At 44.3% G+C, this 24,180-nt stretch overlaps 2 protein-coding genes across 3 annotated transcripts in view; one reads left to right on the top strand and one right to left on the bottom strand.

The window, feature by feature from the left end:
• LOC311150572 (vascular endothelial growth factor receptor 1-like) overlaps positions 1-9,184 on the top strand; it is a 54,578-nt gene extending 45,394 nt beyond the window's left edge. Inside the window, exons 15-28 of the mRNA XM_084188050.1 lie at positions 3,583-3,689; positions 3,784-3,919; positions 4,441-4,545; positions 5,128-5,327; positions 5,863-5,923; positions 6,023-6,111; positions 6,545-6,667; positions 6,865-6,976; positions 7,146-7,245; positions 7,330-7,435; positions 7,501-7,628; positions 7,720-7,795; positions 7,982-8,067; positions 8,169-9,184. Of these exons, the coding sequence (XP_084044176.1) occupies positions 3,583-3,689; positions 3,784-3,919; positions 4,441-4,545; positions 5,128-5,327; positions 5,863-5,923; positions 6,023-6,111; positions 6,545-6,667; positions 6,865-6,976; positions 7,146-7,245; positions 7,330-7,435; positions 7,501-7,628; positions 7,720-7,795; positions 7,982-8,067; positions 8,169-8,337 (1,598 nt within the window). The 3' untranslated portion in view covers positions 8,338-9,184. The remainder of the gene's footprint in view (positions 1-3,582; positions 3,690-3,783; positions 3,920-4,440; positions 4,546-5,127; positions 5,328-5,862; positions 5,924-6,022; positions 6,112-6,544; positions 6,668-6,864; positions 6,977-7,145; positions 7,246-7,329; positions 7,436-7,500; positions 7,629-7,719; positions 7,796-7,981; positions 8,068-8,168) is intronic.
• Positions 9,185-9,237: 53 nt separating this feature from the next.
• LOC311100119 (PAN2-PAN3 deadenylation complex subunit pan3-like) overlaps positions 9,238-24,180 on the bottom strand; it is a 29,459-nt gene continuing 14,516 nt past the window's right edge. For both annotated transcript variants that reach the window (XM_084140886.1, XM_084140887.1), the window contains exons 12-18: positions 22,242-22,407; positions 19,788-19,875; positions 15,268-15,407; positions 14,940-15,069; positions 12,983-13,047; positions 12,698-12,836; positions 9,238-12,418 (exon numbers count right to left, since the gene is read on the bottom strand). In XM_084140886.1, the coding sequence (XP_083997012.1) occupies positions 12,275-12,418; positions 12,698-12,836; positions 12,983-13,047; positions 14,940-15,069; positions 15,268-15,407; positions 19,788-19,875; positions 22,242-22,407 (872 nt within the window). In that variant the 3' untranslated portion in view covers positions 9,238-12,274. The remainder of the gene's footprint in view (positions 12,419-12,697; positions 12,837-12,982; positions 13,048-14,939; positions 15,070-15,267; positions 15,408-19,787; positions 19,876-22,241; positions 22,408-24,180) is intronic.

Here is a 24,180-nt window from a genome sequence, read left to right as displayed (position 1 = left end):
TAAACTGGGGCTATTTCTATATCTTCAGAAAAACAACAAGATGAATGAGGAGGATGGCTGTTTGTGTTTGAGCCTGTTGGGCCATTTCCACCCTGATCAGAGGCTAGGACAGACAGGGAGGGAAGGAGGGAGGGAGGGACGGACGGAGGGACAGTGAGAGAACAGCGCCCTGGTTTGGGAGGGTAGAGAACTGCAGAGCAAGGGTGAAATGAATATCAGATAAGTGATTTTACTTGAAGCGAGGGAGGAGAGAATAAGTATTCCAAGAGGGCCTTGTTCATCTCTATGGTTCTATTCCTATACTTCAAAAAATTGGTAAATCCTTAGATTAATTTCAATCATGCTCTCTCTCTCTCTCTCTCTCTCTCTCTCTCTCTCTCTCTCTCTCTCTCTCTCTCTCTCTCTCTCTCTCTCTCTCTCCTCTCTCCCTCTCTCCCTCTCTCTCTCCCTCTCTCTCTCTCTCTCCCTCTCTCTCTCTCTCTCTCTCTCTCTCTCTCCCTCTCTCCCTCTCGCTCTCTCTTTCTCCCCCCCCCCCTCTCTCTCTCTCTCTCTCTCAATTCAATTCAATTCAAAGTGCTTTATTGGCATGGGAAACATATGTTTACATTGCCAAAGCAAGTGAAATAGATAATAGACAAAAGTGAAATAAACATTACACTCACAAAAGTTCCAAAGGAATAGAGACATTTCAAATGTCATATTATGGCTATGTACAGTGTTGTAACGATGTGCAAATAGTTAAAGTAAAAATAAATAAACATAAATATGGGTTGTATTTACAATGGTGTTTGTTCATCACTGGTTGCCCTTTTCTTGTGGCAACAGGTCACAAATATTGCTGCTGTGATTGCACACTGTTGTATTTCACCCAATATATATGGGAGTTTATCAAAATTGGATTTGTTTTCAAATTCTTTGTGGGTCTGTGTAATCTGAGGGAAATACAGTTGAAGTCGGAAGTTTACATACACTTAGGTTGGAGTCATTAAAACTCATTTTTCAACCACTCTACACATTTCTTGTTAACAAACTATCGTTTTGGCAATTTTTCCAACAATTGTTTACAGACAGATTATTTCACTTATAATTCACTGTATCACAATTCCAGTGGGTCAGAAGTTCACATACACTAAGTTGACGGTGCCTTTAAACAGCTTGGAAAATTCCAGAAAATGATGTCATGGCTTTAGAAGCTTCTGATAGGCTAATTGACATCATTTGAGTCAATTGGAGGTGTACCTGTGGATGTATTTCAAGGCCTACCTTCAAACTCAGTGCCTCTTCACTTGACATCATGGGAAAATCAAAAGAAATCAGCCAAGACCTCAGAAAAAGATTTGTAGACCTCCACAAGTCTGGTTCATCCTTGGGAGCAATTTCCAAACGCCTGAAGGTACCATATTCATCTGTACAAACAATAGTACACAAGTATAAACACCATGGGACCACGCAGCTGTCATACCGCGCAGGAAGGAGACGCGTTCTGGCTCCTAGAAATGAACGTACTTTGGTGCGAAAAATGCAAATCAATCCCAGAACAACAGCAAAGGACCTTGTAAACATGCTGGAGGAAACAGGTACAAAAGTATCTATATCCACAGTAAAACGAGTCCTATATCGACATAGTCCTATGCTCAGCAAGGAAGAAGCCACTGCTCCAAAACCGCCATAAAAAAGCCAGACTAGGGTTTGCAACTGCACATGGGGACAAAGATCATACTTTTTGGAGAAATGTCCTCTGGTCTGATGAAACAAAAATAGAACTGTTTGCCCATAATGACCAGCGTTATGTTTGGAGGAGGAAGCTTGCAAGCCGAAGAACACCATCCCAACCATGAAGCACGGGGGTAGAAGCGTCATGCTGTGGGGGTGTTTGCTGCAGGAGGGACTGGTGCACTTCACAAAATAGATGGCATCATGAGGAAGAAAAATGATGTGGATATATTGAAGCAACATCTCAAGACATCAGTCAGGAAGTTAAAGCTTGGTCACAAATGGCTCTTCCAAATGGACAATGACCCCAAGCATTCTTCCAAAGTTGTGGCAAAATGGCTTAAGGACAACAAAGTCAAGGTATTGGAGTGGCCATCACAAAGCCCTGACTTCAATTCTATTGAAAGTTTGTGGGCAGAACTGAAAAAGCGTGTGCGAGCAAGGAGGCCTACAAACCTGACTCAGTTACACCAGCTCTGTCAGGAGGAATGGGCCAAATTTCACCCAACTTATTGTGGGAAGCTTGTGGAAGGCTTCCCGAAACGCTTGACCCAAGTTAAACAATTTAAAGGCAATGCTACCAAATACTAATTGAGTGTATGTAAACTTCTGACCCACTGGGAATGTGATGAAAGAAATAAAAGCTGAAATAAATAATTCTCTCTACTATTATTCTGACATTTCACATTCTTAAAATAAAGTGGTGATCCTAACAGGGAATTTGTACTAGGATTAAATGTCGGGAATTGTGAAAAACTGAGTTTAAATGTATTTGGCTAAGGTGTATGTAAACATCCGACTTCAACTGTATGTGTCTCTATGGTCATACATTTGGCAGGAGGATAGGAAGTGCAGCTCAGTTTCCACCTAATTCTGTGGGCAGTGTGCAGGTCTGCCTACGGCGGCCTTTCTCAATAGCAAGGCTATGCTCACTGAGTCTGTACACAGTCAAAGTTTTCCTTAATTGTGGGTCAGTCACAGTGGTCAGGTATTCTGTCACTGTGTACTCTCTGTTTAGGGCCAAATAGCATTCTAGTTTGCGCTGTTTTTTTAGGTTAATTCTTTCCAATGTGTCAAGTAATTCTCTTTTTGTTTTCTCATGATTTGGTTGGGTCTAATTGTGTTGCTGTTGCTGTCCTGGGGCTCTGTGGGGTCTGTTTGTGTTTGTGAACAGAGCCCCAGGACCAGCTTGCTTAGGGGACTCTTCTCCAGGTTCATCTCTCTTTAGGTGATGGCTTTGTTATGGAAGGTTTGGGAATCGCTTCCTTTTAAGTGGGTGTGTAATTTTTTTTCTGGATTTTGATAATTAGCGGGTATCGGCCTAATTCTGCTCTGCATGCATTATTTGGTGTTTGACGTTGTACACCGGGGATATTTTTGCAGAATTCTGTATGCAGAGTCTCAATTTGGTGTTTGTCCCATTTTGTGAATTCTTGGTTGGTGAGCGGACCCCAGACCTCACAACCATAAAGGGCAATGGGTTCTATAACTGATTCAAGTATTTTTTGCCAGATCCTAATTGGTATATCGAATTGTATGTTCTTTTTGATGGCATAGAAGGCCCTTCTTGCCTTGTCTCTCAGATCGTTCACAGCTTTGTGGAAGTTACCTGTGGCGGTGATGTTTAGGCCGAGGTATGTATAGTTTTTTGTGAGCTCTAGGGCAACGGTGTCTAGATGGAATTTGGTTTTTTGGAACACCATTATTTTTGTCTTAAGAGATTTACTGTCAGGGCCCAGGTCTGACAGAATCTGTGCAGAATATCTAGGTGCTGCTGTAGGCCCTCATTGGTTGGGGACAGAAGCACCAGATCATCAGCAAACAGTAGACATTTGACTTCAGATTCTAGTCCTCTCTCTCTGTGTGTAGACTCATCAGAGGGCATGTCTCTGGAGATCCCTACTCTCACCTGTACCTGTCTGGTGGCCACTCTCTTCTGGCTGCTACTCACTCTCTTCATACGTAAACTCAAACAGGTGAGACACAAATGGAGTAGACTAGATATATATATAAAATTGCATAATTATCTGTCCTATTTTTGATAATTCTATATAAATACATTTATCTCAGCCAAACTCTTCGGGTACCAAGGCCGAGTACCTTTCAATCATCATGGACCCAGGGGAGGGGCGTCTGGAGGAGCAGTGTGATAGGCTACAGTACGACCCTGGCCAATGGGAGTTCCCCAGAGACCACCTCAAACTGGGTATAACTTTACATAATTTGTTACCAACTTGTTACACTGTGTAGTGATTGGTTACAGACTTTCTAGGAACTGCCTGTGTATAAAGTTGTGAGAGAGGAGATTATTAAGATTAGTGATAGATACGATCACTTTCTCGTAACAATTTTATCTGCATCAGAGATGACTGGGAGTGCCCCATGTAATCAGTGTTATCTGTGTTGTGCTAATCAGGTCTATCAAGGGTGGGAGCTGTGTTTACTGTAACTAATCAGGTCTGGCTTGGGTGGGATCTGAGTTTGACTCATCAGGGCTTGTTGGGTATACAGTAAATGTCGTTTTAATTTCTCAAGTTTTATAAAAGGTCTAGGTGGTTCCCACCTGAAACCTTTTGAACTTTCTCATGAATCTGAAGATGAACAAAACATTGAGTCTGATAGACTGCCAGCGCCCAGTGCTAAACCACAACCCACCTTTGGGTTTCAACCCCACCATTTGAGAAACAAATAAGATTGTGTTTTAATTATTTCTCTGTGTCCTTCCAGAGAAACCTCTGGGCCGTGGGGCCTTTGGGAAGGTCATGCAGGCGTCTGCCTTTGGCATCGACAACTCTACAGGCTGCAGGACTGTGGCTGTCAAGATGCTCAAAGGTACATGCTTCATTATATTAATTATACCTGAGTCATGATATCTAAGACGTGACAAATGATGACCATTCAGAATAGAGTAGAGTAAAACAATAGAACTGAATAGAATAGAACATGACTCTACCAGCATAGTGACAGGCATTATAAAGTGCTGTATTTATAATGTGCTGTATTGATAATGTGCTGTATTGATAATGTGCTGTATTTATAATGTGCTGTATTGATAATGTGCTGTATTGATAATGTGCTGTATTGATAATGTGCTGTATTTATAATGTGCTGTATTTATAATGTGCTGTATTTATAAAGTGATGTATTTATAATGTGCTGTAGATATAATGTGCTGTATTAACAATGTGCTGTATTTATAATGTACTTTATTTATAATGTACTGTATTTATAAAGTGATGTATTTATAATGTGCTGTAGTTATAATGTGCTGTATTAAGAATGTGCTGTATTTATAATGTACTTTATTTATAATGTACTGTATTTATAAAGTGATGTATTTATAATGTGCTGTATTTATAATGTGCTGTATTAATAATGTGCTGTATTTATAATGTGCTGTATGCTGTCCACCAGAGGGGGCTACTCCCAGTGAGCACAAGGCTCTGATGACAGAACTGAAGATCCTGAACCACATCGGTCACCACCTGAATGTGGTCAACCTGCTGGGAGCCTGCACCAAGGCAGGGCCTCTGATGGTCATAGTGGAGTACTGTAGGTATGGAAACCTCTCCACCTACCTGAAGAGCAAGAGAGACGTGTTCCTGCTCAACAGGGTGAGTTCTCCCTCTGTCTAGACAGACAGGCAGATACTCATAGCCTTACCTTACAGACCTCGATGAGGTCAAGTTCCCATTGATAAGACATTCTGTCTATATCTTTATAGATGCTGTGAAGAGTGTCATGAATGTGTTAATGTCAGACTTACAGACTATCATACTTATCTCACATACAAGTCTTATTTCCTGTGATGGATATACAAAATTAACCTCAAGCAAGCAAACACTTCACCAACTCACTTCTGCAATCAACTGATGTTCTGTGGAGTTATTTGTAATAAGAGGGACTTTTTCCTTTTTCCTTAACGTCAGAATCTGTAGTTCTGAGTATTTAGTCCTGTATGATTAATGTAAACACTCACAGTGTGTTTGTCTCTAGCTTACACCAGTAAACACACTAAGCTCTGCTACACAACACACTGCATTGGAACTACAACTCAACTATAACTCCACACACTAACTGTAGCTCCATATTGACTGCTAGTACTACCTGACCACACTGACCACAACTCATTCTCTCTCTCTGTGACAGGTGAGTGGAGGAGAGGATGGAAATAAGAGGTGTTTCGAGGAGAGAGAGAGCACAGAGGGGGGTAAGAAAGAGACGAGGCAAAAGGTTTATCTACACGTTTTATTTGTTGTTGAGATTTTTATCTTTCAATCCTCTCCCATAACTCTCTCTCTCTCTCTAGGTGCCTCCAAGTCTCCTCTGTTCCTGGAGGATCTCATCTCCTACAGTTTCCATGTGTCTCGAGGCATGGAGTTTCTTGCCTCTCGCAAGGTCTGATACCCCTGTGTGTGTGTGTGTGTGTGTGTGTGTGTGTGTGTGTGTGTGTGTGTGTGTGTGTGTGTGTGTGTGTGTGTGTGTGTGTGTGTGTGTGTGTGTGTGTGTGTGTGTGTGTGTGTGTGTGTGTGTGTGTGTGTGTGTGTGTGTGTGTGTGTGTGTGTGTGTGTGTGTGTGTGTGTGTGTGTGTGTGTGTGTGTGTGTGTGTGTGTGTGTGTGTGTGTGTGTGTGTGTGTGTGTGTGTGTGTGTGTGTGTGTGTGTGTGTGTGTGTGTGTGTGTGTGTGTGTGTGTGTGCGCGCGCGTCTCTGTCTGTCTGTCAAGACAGTATATGACCTTGAAAATATGTGGCTCATTTGCACCTCGATGCAATCAATAGATCCAAATTGTGCATTCAAAATGTGTGTTCACTCCTCTGTGTTTCTATATCAGTGTATCCACCGTGACCTGGCTGCCAGGAACATTCTGCTATCTGAGAACAAAGTGGTGAAGATCTGTGACTTTGGTCTGGCCAGAGACCTCTACAAAGACCCCGACTACGTCCGCAAGGGAGACGTGAGTCCACGCACACACAATCATCTCCTCCTCATAACGGGGACTTCAGTGTACTTAACCTATTCTTAGCTCTACAGTAGTTGTGCTGTCCTGTCAAGTTGGCAAGACAGCACAAACAGATCTGCCACCAGGCTACACTGTACTCCCTGCTGGCAGCTATTTGGCTGATTCTGACCCATGACCCCTGCTCTCCACAGGCCAGGCTGCCATTGAAGTGGATGTCGCCAGAGTCCATCTTTGACAAGGTGTTCACTACCCAGAGTGATGTGTGGTCCTATGGAGTTCTGCTCTGGGAGATATTCTCTCTGGGTCGGTCCTCATATCCACTTACACAAAACACATACTGCTGGTACCATAGAATTAGGAATTAGAATACTAGTAATTGAATAGGATCTCTATGGCTTGTACTATGAATAGTATATACAGTTACTGTATCACCTAGACAAGACTCAAGGCTTCTTCTCCGTCCGTCTCACAGGAGCCTCCCCGTACCCTGGCCTGAACATAGATGAGGAGTTCTGCCACCAACTAAAGGAGGGAACACGCATGCGCGCCCCGGAGTACAGCACTCCAGAAATGTGAGAAAGAGAAATATGATATAGATGGAGAGAGAAATGAAGAGAGACTGTGGCGTGGGTATAACTGGTGTGTGTTGTCTGTAGTTACAGCACCATGCTGGCATGCTGGGAGGCTAACCCCTCAGACCGCCCCACCTTCACTGGCCTAGTGGAAACACTGGGAGACCTGCTGGAGGCACGGGTTCAACAGGTAATACACACACACACACTTACTCTCTCTCTCTTTCATATGCATTGAACCTTTTCTATAATCAGGATGGGAAAGACTACATTCCCCTGGGCACGTTCCTGTGTGGAGAGAGAGACCCAGACAGCAGCGTCCAGCGAGACTACACAGAGAGCTCCCTGACTGACCTGCATCCACACAGACTCACCAGTCTGGGGTAAGGCTAGGAACAACCCCATAAACAGAGAAAAATGACAGTTGGTACAGTCCAATGGGTTGTAGTTGGTAATGTTTTAATTATGTTCCAGCTACATGAACACCAGGAGCACAGCGACACTCAGGACCTTCGAGGAACTGCCCAGCAAGGACCCGCCTGGCCCGGACGTGAGGGGACACACACTGATTCACATTTATATTCTTACTCACACCAGACACTGATGCTTGTCACGGATGTCAGTGTCCACTGTGTTGCTGTGTTTCAGGATGAGCAATGTAACAGTTTCACACACACATCAAACATGTTCTTGTGCACACACACACACACTAATGTGTAGACCTGGTGTGTTTCAGGATGAGCAGGGTGACAGCGGGATGGTTCTACCCTCTGAGGAACTCAAACGTCTCAGATGGACCAGCGGCTCCAAGAGCCTCACAAGGTCACCACCACTAACCCCTGACCTACAACCCCTAATTGACTACAAATTAGTGTATTTTCTGTTCTGTATTGATAATGAATTGAGGGTTTGTGTGTTTGCAGGTTCTTCACCATCAGTAAGTGCAGGGAGAACCTGGTGCCCTGCATGTGTAATGACATCACTGGTCTACATGACGATGAGCCGCCTGTCCTCCCATGTGACTGTGACTCCGAGGAGAGCTGTTCCCCTCCACCCGACTACAACTCTGCCTTCCTCTACCCCTCCCTCTAACTAGTCCATCACACCTCTATCATTATGTCACGCTTCTCCCACTGGCTAGAACTGCCTGCCTCCCTCCCTCTTGTCTATATCACTCCATCTAAACATCACCCTAACCTCCTCCCTCTAACACTCCATCCCTGCTTCAACGTTTTCCCTACCTCCCTCTTCGACAACTTTGTCACAGATTAATTAATGGTGTAGTGCATCATTTCCCCATAGCATACTATCAGACTACTTTACTCCTCCAAATATCTGTCTCTACAAACAATTCCTCTCTAAAGATTATATTTAATATTGTAACACAACAGAGCTTCCTCAGTAATTCACAAACCCTACTCCTCTCCCCTCTCCCCGTGGCCTAGGTAGGGTGCTACACCCACACCACAAAGAGCAGCTAAATCCATGATAGTGTCATCACCACAACATGTGTCCATTTACCATTATATTTACTGTCGTTGCTTATCTCTATATGGGTACAGAGTATAGAGCTTAGAAGTAGAGGAACCTCTGTTGTCTCCAGTGAACTGACCATGATGTTACTACACACGTGTATGCTGGAAGAATTTATTCATTAGAAAATGTATTAGTGTTTTACCTATTTATTTACAGTATGTTAACCTCATGAGATTTTGTCAAGGAAGGCGACTGCTGTCAATGATCATTAAATCAGTATATGTTGTATGTCAGACCTTTCCAATCGATGCGGAGCTATGGAGTAGAAGTAATGTATAACATGCATGATCGCCACTGAGCCATTTGCCCTGACTGACACAAGTATGTATGTATGTATGTATGTATGTATTCTATGTATGTATTCAAAACACATTTAAAATGAAGTAAAGAGTTACCACACTGACTGCCAATACAATCATTTTGTCTTCACCAGCATGACACCAAGACAAAACACACTATGTTTTGGTATTCTTTATTAAAATACTGCTGTACACACAATATTACAATGAACACAAGATGGGCAAAAAAACATACTAAGATGGTGATTGTAGATGTTTGTAGGAGTGGGGGAGAGGTGTGTGTGTGTGTAGGAGTGGGGGAGAGGTGTGTGTGTAGGAGTGGTGTGTGTGTAGGAGTGGGGGAGAGGTGTGTGTGTAGGAGTGGGGGAGAGGTGTGTAGGAGAGATGTGTGTCGGAGTGGGGGAGAGGTGTGTAGGAGAGATGTGTGTCGGAGTGGGGGAGAGGTGTGTGTGTCGGAGTGGGGGAGAGGTGTGTGTGTAGGAGTGGGGCAGCACTAGTACTATGGGAGTGTGTGTCATGAGTTGTTGGGCAATGGGGATATGATGAGCGTTGACTGTGTGGATTAGGGATACTGACAGGGTGGGTGTGTGATCTGTTAAAAAGGTAGGTTTCTAAGTACCACATTCACCAAATATGTTTTCGGTCTTGATAATTTCATAAAAAACTGAGGAAGTAGTACATGATCCTAACATAGCCAACTCCCAGCAGGCTTTAGATCAAGTGGCCCCTAAGAACTGATCTACAGTCAGTTTTACTCTTCAACTCCTAAATGGTTCAGGATAGGCGAGGTGTAGAGTAAACTGATCCTAGATCTGTGCTATGGGGCAACTCCCATGTTGCCTCATGGAGTAGTGGGTAGAAGATGCCCCTAACCACTGAGATAGGGTCAGATAAATTGTCATCCCCTAGTAGTTCAGGTAAGGCTGAACCAGGGTAAACTGATGCTAAATCTGTGTTTAGGGCCATCTATCAACTCACGATTTCCCCCCACAGTATCTCCACCTACCCCCATTTAGAGTCCAGCCCACACCGCAGCACATCCATCTGACTGGATAAAGGGCGACCAATGACGGCCAAACACATTCAGTCATCGGGCCCCTCCAGCTGTCCGTCATCCTGAGAGAATTCCAAACCATCCAACAGAAGGTCTATTCAATAGGGTGGAACGTCCAAAATGTTCCACGTAGAACAGTGATGTATAGAACAGACATGGCTACCTTCTCATGTGACTAGAAGTCTGTATGATCTATACAATACATTTCTATCTAAAATGCTTTGAACATTTCACCCTTCTGAATAGACCCTTGCTTCTGTATGCATCAGCCACTGCTCACCCCTCTTACCCACCCTCTTCAAAATTCTATATGTTTCTCCCTGAAGAGTAAACTCCTTCACTACCCCTTGTGAATTTAAAAGCATTGGATTGGTATAAGCATGGTTTGGAGTTTCCATCATATCTCTCACGCCAATCCATTATTTTTAAAGCCATGAGAGGGAGTGAATGAGTGCACACTTCAGGGGGAAAATCCCAGGTGACCTCTGGGAGAGGTCAGAGGTTAAAGGTGATTCTGGTTGTCGCTGCTCGGTGTCTCCGGCACATTTTGTCTCACATGATTTTAAAAATAGGTCAAATAAAACAGATTTTCTTAAAATGATTCAAAACCCCTTCTTACTAACAACTTCGCCCCGTTGCTTGCCCCTCCGGCCCACCCCAGCTGGAATTGGTCCACAGAATAAAGTTTGTGTTGAGGCAGAAAGACTGTCCCTTCCATGTCCCATCATGCATCACTGCACAACAGCTGAGCAAAATGAAGGGAACCAGCTAGAAAAAGCATCACAAAAAGCATAACATATTCTCAAATGATGAGGTCGGCAGGGATCCCTCAGGGGAAGGAAGCAGGGGAGAGGATTCAAAGGAGAGAGGGAGAGATGGGAGGGAAGAGGTCAAGAACAGGAGGACATTCCACATTGAGGCAGAACTGGCGCCATTCTCTAGTTTTGGCCCAGTCCATGGGCTTCATCCCAGAGCTGACGAGCCAGACCTAAGTAATCCATCTCCCAATGAGTTCATCATTTGTGTAACAACATTTTCCATAATAGTGTCTGTCATTAAGCAATTAAGGAGACTGCTGCTTTTATGACCCTGCGCTATATAACAAACAGGGAGAAGACACCCCTTCCTCAGGATCATGCCTAGATGGGATACAGCTTGTCAAATTGATGGAAAAAGTAGATTTTTTTGTGCATTTTAACTAACCCTAACCCTTTTCCTAACCTTAAACTAATTATCCTTACCTGCTGTGTAAGTTCTCCTAAACCTGCTACGAAAAGTCAATTTTGCCAAAAGATGTATCCCTTCTAGACAAAACCCTTCTTCAGTGCCAACAAAAACCACAGTTTGACACAACACCCCCCGCCCCACCACACGACTCCAATGTTCCATGACCCTTGACCCCCACATCAAGGCATTGAATTGACCAATGGTCTGTCTCAGAGTCCCCAAACCGCACCCTACCCAAAAAGTCAGTGGTTTGTCCTTTCTGAGTGGGAACCGACAACCAAGGAGGCTGAGGTGGACCGGTCCATTTCAGCAATGGGTTCCCTGACCACCCCCTTTGAAAGCATCCAGTGGTCTGTCCCGTCTCTTAGTGCGTTGGTATGAAGGGGTGTGGTCTCCAGCAGGAAGAGAGAGACATTATATTAGGTTCTCAGCCTGACTGTGTGTTCACCTCTCAGTAGCTGCATCCCGTAGGCCACTCACTCACATTCATTAAAAAGTCAAACATCTTAGTCCATCCTCCACAGGAAAAAAATTCAATAAAAATGTAAAAAATAAAAGCAGGAAAAAGTTCAATCCCACGTGGTTGGTTTATTTTTTAGTATCCGTTTTGTTCCCCAAGTCAAAAAAAAAAAGTAATAGTTCGTCATCATTACAGCTTCCGTTTTTGTCCATTACTTGTAAATCGCAGCTGTGTGATTTTAGAAAGAAAACAAAAAAACAATTCAGCTTTCGAAAAAGCCTTCCTGGTTGCCAAGACAGTGTATGTGACTGAGGTCCAGCAAGTCCCGCCCCCTCTGCCTCTCTCGCCACGCAGATGATGTCATCACTATGCGCCTGGTCCTCCGCTGTAGTGCAATAATGTGCTGTCCGGTTCAGGGTTCAGGCAGTCCCACCCCGCTGACTGTGGGGGGCGCTACAGGGGGCCGGTGGCAGCAGCCTGCTGCAGCTCCTGAAAGGTACTGTCGAAGCAGCGCTTCAGGTCCGAGTAGGTCACCACCAGAACACTCTTCTCATCACGAGACACTAAGCTGATCTTCTCAGGCACGCCTGCGTCCAGCTACACAGAGAGAAGGGGAGAGTACTGGTAGACTAGTAGCCAGCTGAGCACCAACACAATATACGCAGAAAGGGTGAGAGGAGAGGACAAGATGGAGAAGGGTATGGCAGAGGAAAATGAGAGAGGAAGGGCATGAGAAAAAGAAAGAAGTCAGTGAGATTGAAAGGAGTGTGCGAAAACAAGCCAGAGAAGAGGGTTTGAAAGTGACAGAGAGAGAGAGAGAGAGAGAGAGAGAGAGAGAGAGAGATGCGAAAAGAGTGGCAGGTGGAGCAGGCGTACTTTGTTGAGGCAGGAAACAATGTGGCTGAGGTCTATCCAGGGGGTCCCAGCCTCCGTCACCTGGTGGAACAGGTGGTCTCTGAACAGCTTCAGCAGGTAGCGGTCCCCCGTCTCAGACCATGTATGGTCCTTCTGAAACCTGACACACACACACAGAGAGAGTAAGACACACACAAACAGTTAAACACCTACAAGCGAAGAGTGCTGGCAGAGGTGTGATATGAAGGCAGAAGTCAATTGGTCAATGTTACAAATACACTCCTAACAGAGTGGTTCAGTACTTACTCTGGCCTCTCATTGATGGTGCCCAGTTTGGCCAACAGACGGAAGAGACGACCATTCTGTACCTCCTACAACAGAGATAAAACTACTGTATAAGACATATATTAGGTAACTGCCAACATAAATGAAACACCAACATAAAGTGTCTTAAAAGAAGGCTGAACTTCCTGAGTTGGCCTCATGCTTCGTCATTATGAAATGACAGTTGTCATTGGGGGGAAGGGGGGGGTTAGTGTGGGTGTCTCGCATGCGTGTTCACTCTGCCAAAAAAACAGTACACAGTTACAGTCACTCACCCTTGTAGATCACTTGAAACAGTCTAACCAGGTTGTCTTGAAGAAGTCACCGAGGCTAGGTAGTGCTAGGCAACTTTCACCAATTAGCTTCAGCCGGCTGGTGTGCGATCGTGGCAAAGTTGATTTAACATTGTATAGCACATCTCTGGGGCTAGTAAATGGGACAATATTTTAATGTTGCACATTTTTTAGTTGCCTCAAATGCTTTCAATATTCGTATATGAATTTCCACAATTTAGTTGCCTTAAGTCATTGAAATTTGGAGCCATTGACATTTTAAAATATTGTCCCATGTACATAGATAATGTACGGATGGTCCCTAACTAGCAATAGGGATATGGAATGTCAAACCAAATTTACCATGGGCATTACGATCGGCTCGTGTGCAGCTGCGTTCTAAATTGATGATTACTTGGGTGCTGCCAGCTGTGGGCATAGATTCTACAAGTGTCTGGAACTCTATTGGAGGGATGTGACACCATTCTTCCACGATAAATTCCATAAGTTGGTGTTTTGTTCATGGTGGTGGAAAGCGCTGTCTCAGGCGCCACTCCAGAATCTCCCATAAGTGTTCAGTTGGGTTGAGATCTGGTGACTGAGACACACACACCCTTTAAACCCCCTATGCTCCTTTGAGACCCCTCTTTCAAAGTCACTGAGATCTCTTCTTCTAGCCATGGTAGCCAAAATAATGGGCAACTGGGCATTTTTATACATGACCCTAAGCATGAGTGGATGTTTTAATTGCTTAACTCAGGAACCACACCCGTGTGGAAGCACCTGCTTTCAATATACTTTGTATCCCTCATTTACTCAAGTGTTTCCTTTATTCTGGAAGTTACCTGTACCATACATACAGAACCACAACACAAAATAATCAAATGAACCATTGATGTTAAGTCCAAAATGTTATATTTTACACTGGGATGTGGTTGCCTATATTGGAGAGCTGTAGATAGCAGTATTAGTTATATATTACTGGACTTAAATACATCAAGATCAGACCAAACCCAGAGAGAACACACACACCAACGCCCGCTTGATAACACACCAGAAATCTGTCACGCGCACCTCTGCTGTGACCCAACTCAGCACGGCGGTGCTTATGTAGGTTGTATGTGAGTGAGGAAGATGTAGCGCGTTGAAAAGCAAGAAGGGCAGTGTGGTTAAAAATACAACCAGAAACATTTCTGAAAAGGAACACACAGCAAGAGACTGTAATGATAACATGTAGACGCACACACAACATACACAACTGATGAACAGACAGACAACAGTGATGAGATTGAGATAAACAGGAAATGCCACCTTTCAGTCCAATTCTAAAGATGGCAGCAGAACAGCTCACACACTACTCTGTCTCCTGTTACAAGCACCAAAACAAAACTTGAGTAGTGCTGCAGAGGGGGTGTTAAGCAGTGGGGTTGGGGGGGGGGGGAAACCACTGAGAAGCCAGTGGTTTCTCACCTCATGTCTGAGGCTAGAACAGAACAGCAGAAGCTGTAGAGAGACAGAGGGGCCGCGGCACACAAATAACATCCTGTATCTTCACAGCCCTCAACACCTCTCCTTGCATGCCTTCCTTCCCTTCACCAGCCCTCCGACAGAGCAGAGGTGGCATCACGAGTGTGTGTGTGTGTGTGTCTGTCTGTCTGTTAGCGTACCTTCGCCAGGTCCTCCTCAATGACATCATTCCTCATCTGTGATGCGTCCAGCTGTGTGTAGAAGCGAGCTCCGATCATGGGCATGATGTCATTGACGCTGCGCAGCCTAGACTGCTCTGTCAACAGATACCTACAAACAGTTACGGAGTGAGTGAGTGTGAGTACTTGTCTGTGCAAACAGTGCGTTCACTTGTATATCTGAGTGTGTTGTGGTTGTTGCAGATGAGTATGTGTGTGTCAGATGGCTTAGGGGAGGATCCGGTGTCCTTCTCTTCAAGGATGGGTTCTGTCTGTGTGTGTCTGTGTATGTTGTGTCAGTGTGTCTTACAGGATGAGGTTCTTGAGGTCTGATGAGTAGTTGATTGACACCAGCTCCATGGCCTTCTGCAGGTTCTCTCTCTGAATGCCAGCCAGAGAGTTACAGGCCAGGGCCAACACCACCTTGCCCAGTGAGATCAGGTCCGCTTGCTGCAAGCACACAGGATAACAGGGTTAACAACAGAACACACTACGGCCAGGGGCCAACTCAACCATTTCCAAAGGAAATCAGGCCAGCAAGACAAAAACTCACAGAGCGAAGTACAACACACACACACACACACACACACACACACACACACACACACACACGTCTGGCACTAGCAGAGGCTCAAATAGAAACTGTGGTTACTCCCAAAACGGCTGATACATTGTCCACAATAGTGCTTGAGGAAATAGACGTGAACATGTTTTCCATGATGTTACACTAACGAGAGCACGGCAGGTTTACTAGTCAGATCAACCGTGGCGCTATCCATGGTGCTGAATCTCTGCTACTATCCAAGTAATAGCACATTTCCATGAGGCTGCTAGCTAAATATGCTAACTTGCACAAATGAATTGCACAAATGAAACTAAATTGCAAAGACAGGCAATCCAGCTCATATAGTTATACATGTACAGTCGTGGTCAAAAGTTTTGAGAATGACACAAATACTCATTTTCACAAAGTCTGCTGCCTCAGTTTTGATGATGGCAATTTGCATATACTCCAGAAAGTCATGGAGTGATCAGATGAATTGCAATTAATTGCAAAGTCCCTCTTTGCCATGAAAATGAACTTAATCCCCAAAAAACATTTCCACTGCATTTCAGCCCTGCCACAAAAGGACCAGCTGCCATCATGTCAGTGATTCTCTCGTTAAACACAGGTGAGAGTGTTGACGAGGCCAAGGCTGGAGATCACTCCGTCATGCTGATTGAGTTAGAATAACAGACTGGAAGCTTTAAAAGGAGGGTGGTGCTTGAAATCATTGTTCTTCCTCTGTTAACCATGGTTACCTGCAAGGAAACACGTGCCGTCATCATTGCTTTGCACAAAAAGGGCTTCACAGGCAAGGATATTGCTGCTAGTAAGATTGCACCTAAATCAACCATTTATCGGATCATCAAGAACTTCAAGGGGAGTCGTTCAATTGTTGTGAAGAAGGCGTCAGGGCGCCCAAGAAAGTCCAGCAAACGCCAGCACCGTCTCCTAAAGTTGATTCAGCTGCGGGATCGGGGCACCACCAGTGCAGAGCTTGCTCAGGAATGGCAGCAGGCAGGTGTGAGTGCATCTGCACGCACAGTGAGGCGAAGACTTTTGGAGGATGGCCTGGTGTCAAGAAGGGCAGCAAAGAAGCCACTTCTCTCCAGGAAAAACATCAGGGATAGACTGATATTCTGCAAAAGGTACAGGGATTGGACTGCTGAGGACTGGGGTAAAGTCATTTTCTCTGATGAATCCCCTTTCCGATTGTTTGGGGCATCCGGCAAAAAAGCTTGTCCGAAGAAGACAAGGTGAGTGCTACCATCAGTCCTGTCTCATGCCAACAGTAAAGCATCCTGAGACCATTCATGTGTGGGGTTGCTTCTCAGCCAAAGGAGTGGGCTCACTCACAATTTTGCCTAAGAACACAGCCATGAATAAAGAATGGTACCAACATCCTCCGAGAGCAACTTCTCCCAACCATCCAAGAACAGTTTGGTGACGACCAATGCCTTTTCCAGCATGATGGAGCACCTTGCCATAAGGCAAAAGTGATAACTAAGTGGCTCGGGGAACAAAACATCGACATTTTGGGTCCATGGCCAGGAAACTCCCCAGACCTTAATCCCATTGAGAACTTGTGGTCAATCCTCAAGAGGCGGGTGGACAAACACAAACCCACAAATTCTGACAAACTCCAAGCATTGATTATGCAAGAATGGGCTGCCATCAGTCAGGATGTGACCCAGAAGTTAATTGACAGCATGCCAGGGCGGATTGCAGAGGTCTTGAAAAAGAAGGGTCAACACTGCAAATATTGACTCTTTGCATAAACTTAATGTAATTGTCAATAAAAAGCCTTTGACACTTATGGAATGCTTATAATTATATTTCAGTATACCATAGTAACATCTGACAAAGATATCTGAAGCAGCGAACTTTGTGAAGACCAATACTTGTGTCATTCTCAAAACTATTGACCACGACTGTATGTGGACATGCTCGTCAAACATCTCATTCCAAAATCATGGGCATTAAATATGGAGTTGGTTCCCCCTTTGCTGCTATAAACAGCCTCCACTCTTCTGGGAGGCTTTCCACTAGATGTTGGAACATTTCCACTAGATGTTGGAACATTGCCGTGGAGACTTGCTTCCATTCAGCCACAAGAGCATTAGTGAGGCCGGGCACTGATGGTGGGCGATTGGGCCTGGCTTGCAGTCGGCGTTCCAATTTATCCCAAAGGGGTTGAGGTCAGGGCTGTGTGCACGCCAGTCAAGTTCTTCCACACCAATCTCGACAAACCATTTATGTATGGACCTCGCTTTGTGCACGGGGGCATTGTCATGCTTAAACAGGAAAGGGCCTTCCCCAAACTGTTGCTACAAAGTTGGAAGCATAGAATCATCTAGAATGTGATTGTATGCTGTAGCGTTAACATTTCCCTTCAATGGAAAACAGCCCCAGACCATTATTTCTCCTCCACCAAACTTTACAGTTGGCTTTATGCATTCGGGCAGGTAGCATTCTCCTGGCATCCGCCAAACCCAGATTTGTCTGTCGGATTGTCAGATGGTGAAGCGTGATTAATCACTCCAGAGAACGCGTTTCCACTGCTCCAGAGTCCAATGGCGGCGAGCTTTACACCCCGCCAGCCGACGCTTGGCATTGCACATGGTGATCTTAGGCTTGTGCGGCTTCTCGGCCATGGAAACCCATTTCATGAAGCTCCCAACTAACAGTTATTGTGCTGACGTTGCTTCCAGAGGCAGTTTGGAACTTGGTAGTGAGTGTTGCAACCGAGGACAGACGATTTTTACGCGCTACAGCACTCGGCAATCCCGTTCTGTGAGCTTGTGTGGCCTACCACTTCACGGCTGAGCAGTTGTTGCTCCTAGACCTTTCCAATTCACAATAACAACACTGACAATTGATCGGGGCAGCTCTAACAGGGCAGAAATTTGACGAAGTGACTTGTTGGAAAGGTGGCATCCTATCACGGTGCCACGTTGACAGTCAATGAGCTCTTTAGTAAGGCTATATTACTGCCAATGTTTGTCTATGGAAATTGCATGGCTGTGTGCTCGATTTTATACACCTGTCAGCAATGGGTGTGGCTGAAATAGCCGAATATACTAATTTGAAGGGTTGTCCACATACTTTTGTGTATATATAGTGTATGTACACGCTGTTTCTGTCTGGAGTCGCTAGGGCAACTGGCCTGCCTGCTCTGCTTGGAGAAGATGGGGGAGGAGCAGACGGGTCCAGAACAGAGAGGAAAAAAGGCAAGGAAATGAAAAGATAGCAGCTGTACAGACAACTCCTCCAAAAGGGCTCTGACCTCTCAAACACAGCAGAAAGCTTACACAATAACATGCCCTGTCACCTTACTCATTCAGTAACTTACTTAGATAATGCGACCCCTAAGTTTAACTTGCTAGTTAACGCAGAATTCTTCATTTTTCTAGAAGGGAAAAAAAAGATAAAAACGCGGAAGAAATCTCGCTGCAGATCTAAAATGTTTGTTATTGTAATTTCTAATTTTGTGCTTCAGTTGCATTACTCCACTCGGATGAGAATTCACGAACGGCATTCTATCAGCAGACAACGCTCTGTAGCTTTTTCCTTGGTGTAGCTTTTTCCTTGGTGTAGCTTTTTCCTTGGTGTAGCCAGGAAAATGTGATCTGCTTTATCTCCTAACATATTGCACAAGTTGTCTGCAGGTATTTACTTAAAGTAGCTACAAACTATTTTATGTTTTTCACAAACGTCAAATAAATCGTTTCAACAGTATTGACGGTATTGAAAAACCATCCTGTGGCTATTTCCATATAACCCGGTATACCACCCAAGCCTAATCCATGGTGCTGAATATCTGCTACTAGGTCTATTTGCTTATTTGTTTTTTTAGCCGGAGAATCTGATGTTCTCTGTGACAAATACACCACAATAAGTCGATAATCATAAAGTACAAATAACCACAACAGTATTAATTTCCCAACCAGGTGCATACAGGAAGAACAGAACAAACATGATGTATTGACATCTCAGTCAAAGACAAAAAAAACTAATAGAATTTTCAGGCTTTAATAACTTCATAATATTTTACCAAGTCGGCCAACGTGCTTCATAGGCCTACATTAAAACTACGCTAAATCAACGAAAGTGTGGTGACAGAACTCGAGTTGATTAAATTGCAACAAATCAGATTTGTTTTTGCTGATATTATGCTTTTTAAATTGCATTTCCGGTTTGAACGGGAATACCAGGATGACCAGAATGGGCTTGCAATTTTATCAGGAAAGAATTGGTAGGTTTTCCGGACAGGGGGGTTACTGTACCTGGTACTGTGGCATGAGGGCCAGATGGTTGGTCTGACTGTTGTCAAACGTTAAGACATCAAACACCCCTACACAGTTCACCCGTAACCTGCAAAGATAAAAAGGCAAGTTGAGTGTGTGGGTGTGTAAAATATTAGCGTGATGTCACTGTGTGGTTTCTCCCCATTCTGAGAAAAGGAAGCCAGGACTAATATAGAACTTCTGCTTTCACTGTACTTTACAGTAAATAACCCAGCAGATACTACAGTGGCTTGTGAAAGTGTTCAACCCCCTTGGCATTTTTCCTATTTTGTTGCCTTACAACCTGGAATTAAAATTGATTTTTGGGGGGTTTGTATCATATGATGTACACAACATGCCTACCACTTTGAAGATGCAAAATATTTTTTGGTGTGAAACAAACAAGAAATGAGACAAAAAAAAGAAAACTTGAGCGTGCATAACTATTAACATTTTACATTTAAGTCATATCCAGAGCGACTTACAATTAGTGAGTGCATACATTCTTTTTTTTTCTTTTTCATACTGGCCCCCCGTGGGAATCGAACCCACAACCCTGGCATTGCAAATGCCATGCTCTACCAACTGAGCTACATCCCTGCCGGCCATTCCCTCCCCTACCCTGGACAACGCTTGGCCAATTGTGCGCCACCCCATGGGTCTCCAGGTCGCGGCCGGCTACGACAGAGCCTGGATTCGAACCAGGATCTCTAGTGGCACAGCTAGCACTGCAATGCAGTGCCTTAGACCACCAAGTCAATACTTTGTAGAGCCACCTTCTGCAAGTCTCTTGGGGTATGTCTCTATAAGCTTGGCACATCTAGCCACTGGCATTTTTGCCCATTCTTCAAGGCAAAACTGCTCCAGCTCCTTCAGGTTGGATGGGTTCCACTAGTGTACAGCAATCTTTAAGTCATACCACAGATTCTCAATTGGATTGAGGTTTGGGCTTTGACTAGGCCATTCCAAGACATTTAAATATTTTCCCTTAAACCACTCGAGTGTTGCTTTAGCAGTATGCTTAGGTTCATTATCCTGCTGGCAGGTGAACCTCCGTCCCAGCCTCAAATCTCTGGAAGACTGAAACAGGTTTCCCTCAAGAATTTCCCTGTATTTAGCGCCATCATTCCTTCAATTCAGACCAGTTTCCCAGTCCCTGCCGATGAAAAACATCCCCACAGCATGATACTGCCACCACCACGCTTCACTGTGGGGATGGTGTTCTCGGGGTGATGAGAGGTGTTGGGTTTGCGCCAGACATAGCGTTTTTCTTGATGTCCAAAAAGCTCAATTTTAATCTCATCTGACCAGAGTACCTTCTTCCATATGTTTGGGGAGTCTCCCACATGTCTTTTGGCAAACACAAAACGTGTTTGCTTATTCTTTTCTTTAAGCAATGGCTTTTTTCTGGCCACTCTTCCGTAAAGCCCAGCTCTGTGGAGTGTACGGCTTAAAGTGGTCCTATGGACAGATACTCCAATCTCTGCTGTGGAGCTTTGCAGCTCCTTCAGGGTTATCTTTGGTCTCTTTGTTGCCCCTCTGATTAATGCCCTCCTTGCCTGGTCTGTGAGTTTTGGTGGGCGGCCCTCTCTTGGCAGGTTTCTTGTGGTGCCATATTCTTTCCATTTTTTAATAATGGATTTAAATGGTGCTCCGTGGGATGTTCAAAGTTTTGGATATTTTTTTATAACACAACCCTGATCTGTACTTCTCCACAACTTTGTCCCTGACCTGTTTGGAGAGCTCCTTGGTCTTCATGGTGCCGCTTGCTTGGTGGTGCCCCTTGCTTAGTGGTGTTGCAGACTCTGGGGCCTTTCAGAACAGGTGTATATATACTGAGATCATGTGACACTTAAATAAAGTCCACCTGTGTGCAATCTAACTAATTATGTGACTTCTGAAGGTAATTGGTTGCACCAGATCTTATTTAGGGGCTTCATAGCAAAGGGGGTGAATACATATCCACGCACCACTTTTCCATTATTACTTTTTTTGAAATAAGTTATTTTTTTCATTTCACTTCACCAATTTGGAAAATGTTGTCCATTACATGAAACCCACATAAAAATCCATTTAAATTACAGGTTGTAATGCAACAAAATAGGAAAATCACCAAGGGGGATGAATACTTTTCCAAGGCACTGTATCAGCGCTACAACATAAACATCAGGGGGCTTACAGACACATTGGTTTCTGCACAGTTCTCTAGCAAGGAACCTGTCCACAATCAAGCAATGCAAAAATGGTGGGAATTCAGGACTAAACCAGAGACAGCAACTGTGACTGGTTCTAAGTTGCATGAAAAATAGACAGTTCTCAGTTTCTCTGACCACACTGCATCACATTCAAAATATGGTGTGTCTAACTGGTTTCAGAGAATATGGATCTTGCTGGGATCCATAACCTTGGTCAGCAATGTGTGTGAGTGTGTGTGTGTCTGCGAGGTGTGTGTACCTGGTCTTGCCGGTGATGAGGATCTTGCTGGGGTCCATGACCCTACAGGCCAGACCAGCAGTGTGGATGGTTCTGAGGGCTGAGCTCAGCTGGACGATGTAGGCCCAGATCAGAGACTCAGGAAGTAGACCTGCGTGCTGCCGTGGTGGAGGGGGCTCGTGCTGCCCTACAGGGGGGGGAACAGGACACACACGAAAGGAAAACACAGACGAAACACTGAGTAGGGTGTCCAATCAAAAACGCATCTTTTGACCAATGGGTAAAATAATGTGTGTAGATACTCCTAAGAAAACCAACGGTTCAAACCCCATGTCTCTATCCTAATCTGTTAAAAAGTTATTGGAGTTTTTACCCTTGTAGGATGGCCAGAATTAGGGTGACTAAATCAATGGAGGCCAGAGGAAAAAAAGTGGTCAAAAATCTGGAAAATAGCATTGCGTCAGCTAGGCTGGATGCTGTGTGAGAATTAAGACTATCTGACAGGCTCACAGTTGAACTCATCTTTCTTCTCCAATCCGGAGGACATAAAAACAAATTAGAGGTAAGACATATTGATTGAGACATGGCATGTAGCTAGTATTTTCAAATGTCAGTTTGCACTTTTCATATTAATTCAAAATTCTTGTTATTTTTCTTAGATTTCTCACAAAAACAAGCATGTCAACGGGGCACTGAGTATAACGCAAGCTTTTTATTTTCAAAGCATTTTACATTTAATTCAGTTCATGTTCATTTCGCTTTTTGTGAACTGCAAAAACTACTTTGCAGATGACCACCACAACATGTAAAATCCTCAAAAGTCGCTGCGAGAAAGCGGCACCGGTGCTTATTATCGGACGTATTAGGTTACGAAATCCGACTTTTTTGATATAATGTTGATATGTTAGAGAAATTCCCCACTGAACAATTCAGAACATGAAGAATCATATTTACATTTACATTTTAGTCATTTAGCAGACACTCTTATCCAGAGCGACTTACAGTTAGCGCATACATTATTTTATCGAACCCACAACCCTGGCGTTGCAAACGCCATGCTCTACCAACTGAGCTACATCCCCTTTGTCTTGGTAAAATGTATTTAATAACATAAGAAGTGCCATTTCATTACCAAAGCCCATTTTCACCAACTCTGGGCAGAGTGGGTGGACACCCTACATTGAGGCTTTCCAAATAAAGGGTTTAAGAAAATAAATGGTATCAACTTCCTTGCAAATGTCAGACGCATCCTTGCACAAACACCCACTTGTTGAACACTTGAGAGAGGTGTTGCTGTAGTGCGATATAGAGTAGCAGAACTATTAGTGTGACCCGTATTGTTGCTGTGAGGCCACAGAGAGGTGTTGCTGTAGTGCGATATAGAGTAGCAGAACTATTAGTGTGACCCGTATTGTTGCTGTGAGGCCACAGAGAGGTGTTGCTGTGTAAGAGTAGTAATGACACTAAAACACCTGTTGCCATGAGGTCAGTGAGGCCAGAGAGGTTCTACTTCCTCTGGCTGTGTTCCTCCTATAGCAGTTAGTTGGGCCTGGCTGGTAGCTATAGCACCGGTCTCAGGATCACTTTCAGCCACAGCTTCCCCTGACTACAGCTTGAACACACCCGCAACCACGCAACACACACCCCTACCGTCACACAGACCAGCAACTGTCAGTGCTGGCACCACACGCACACACACCCCTCTACCACACTCACACAGAAACAATCAGCACTGGCAACCTCACTGGTTTCCTTTAGGAAAATGTGGCGCCAGACATTTGACTGGCAACATTTTAAATTTACTGGACATTTGAGAAATGTACCATATGCATTGGGTGCGTAACCTGATTAAGTTGTCCACCCACGGTGCTCAGAATGACAGAAATCACATTTAGAATATGGTAATTCATATTAACAGAACATGCACGTCGAGGATGCAACGAATTCTGATGTGCACTTT

This window comes from Coregonus lavaretus (genome assembly GCF_964263955.1).
Source record: "Coregonus lavaretus genome assembly, chromosome: 2".
Lineage (NCBI taxonomy): Eukaryota > Metazoa > Chordata > Actinopteri > Salmoniformes > Salmonidae > Coregonus > Coregonus lavaretus.
This window is presented reverse-complemented; position numbering and strand designations above follow the sequence as displayed.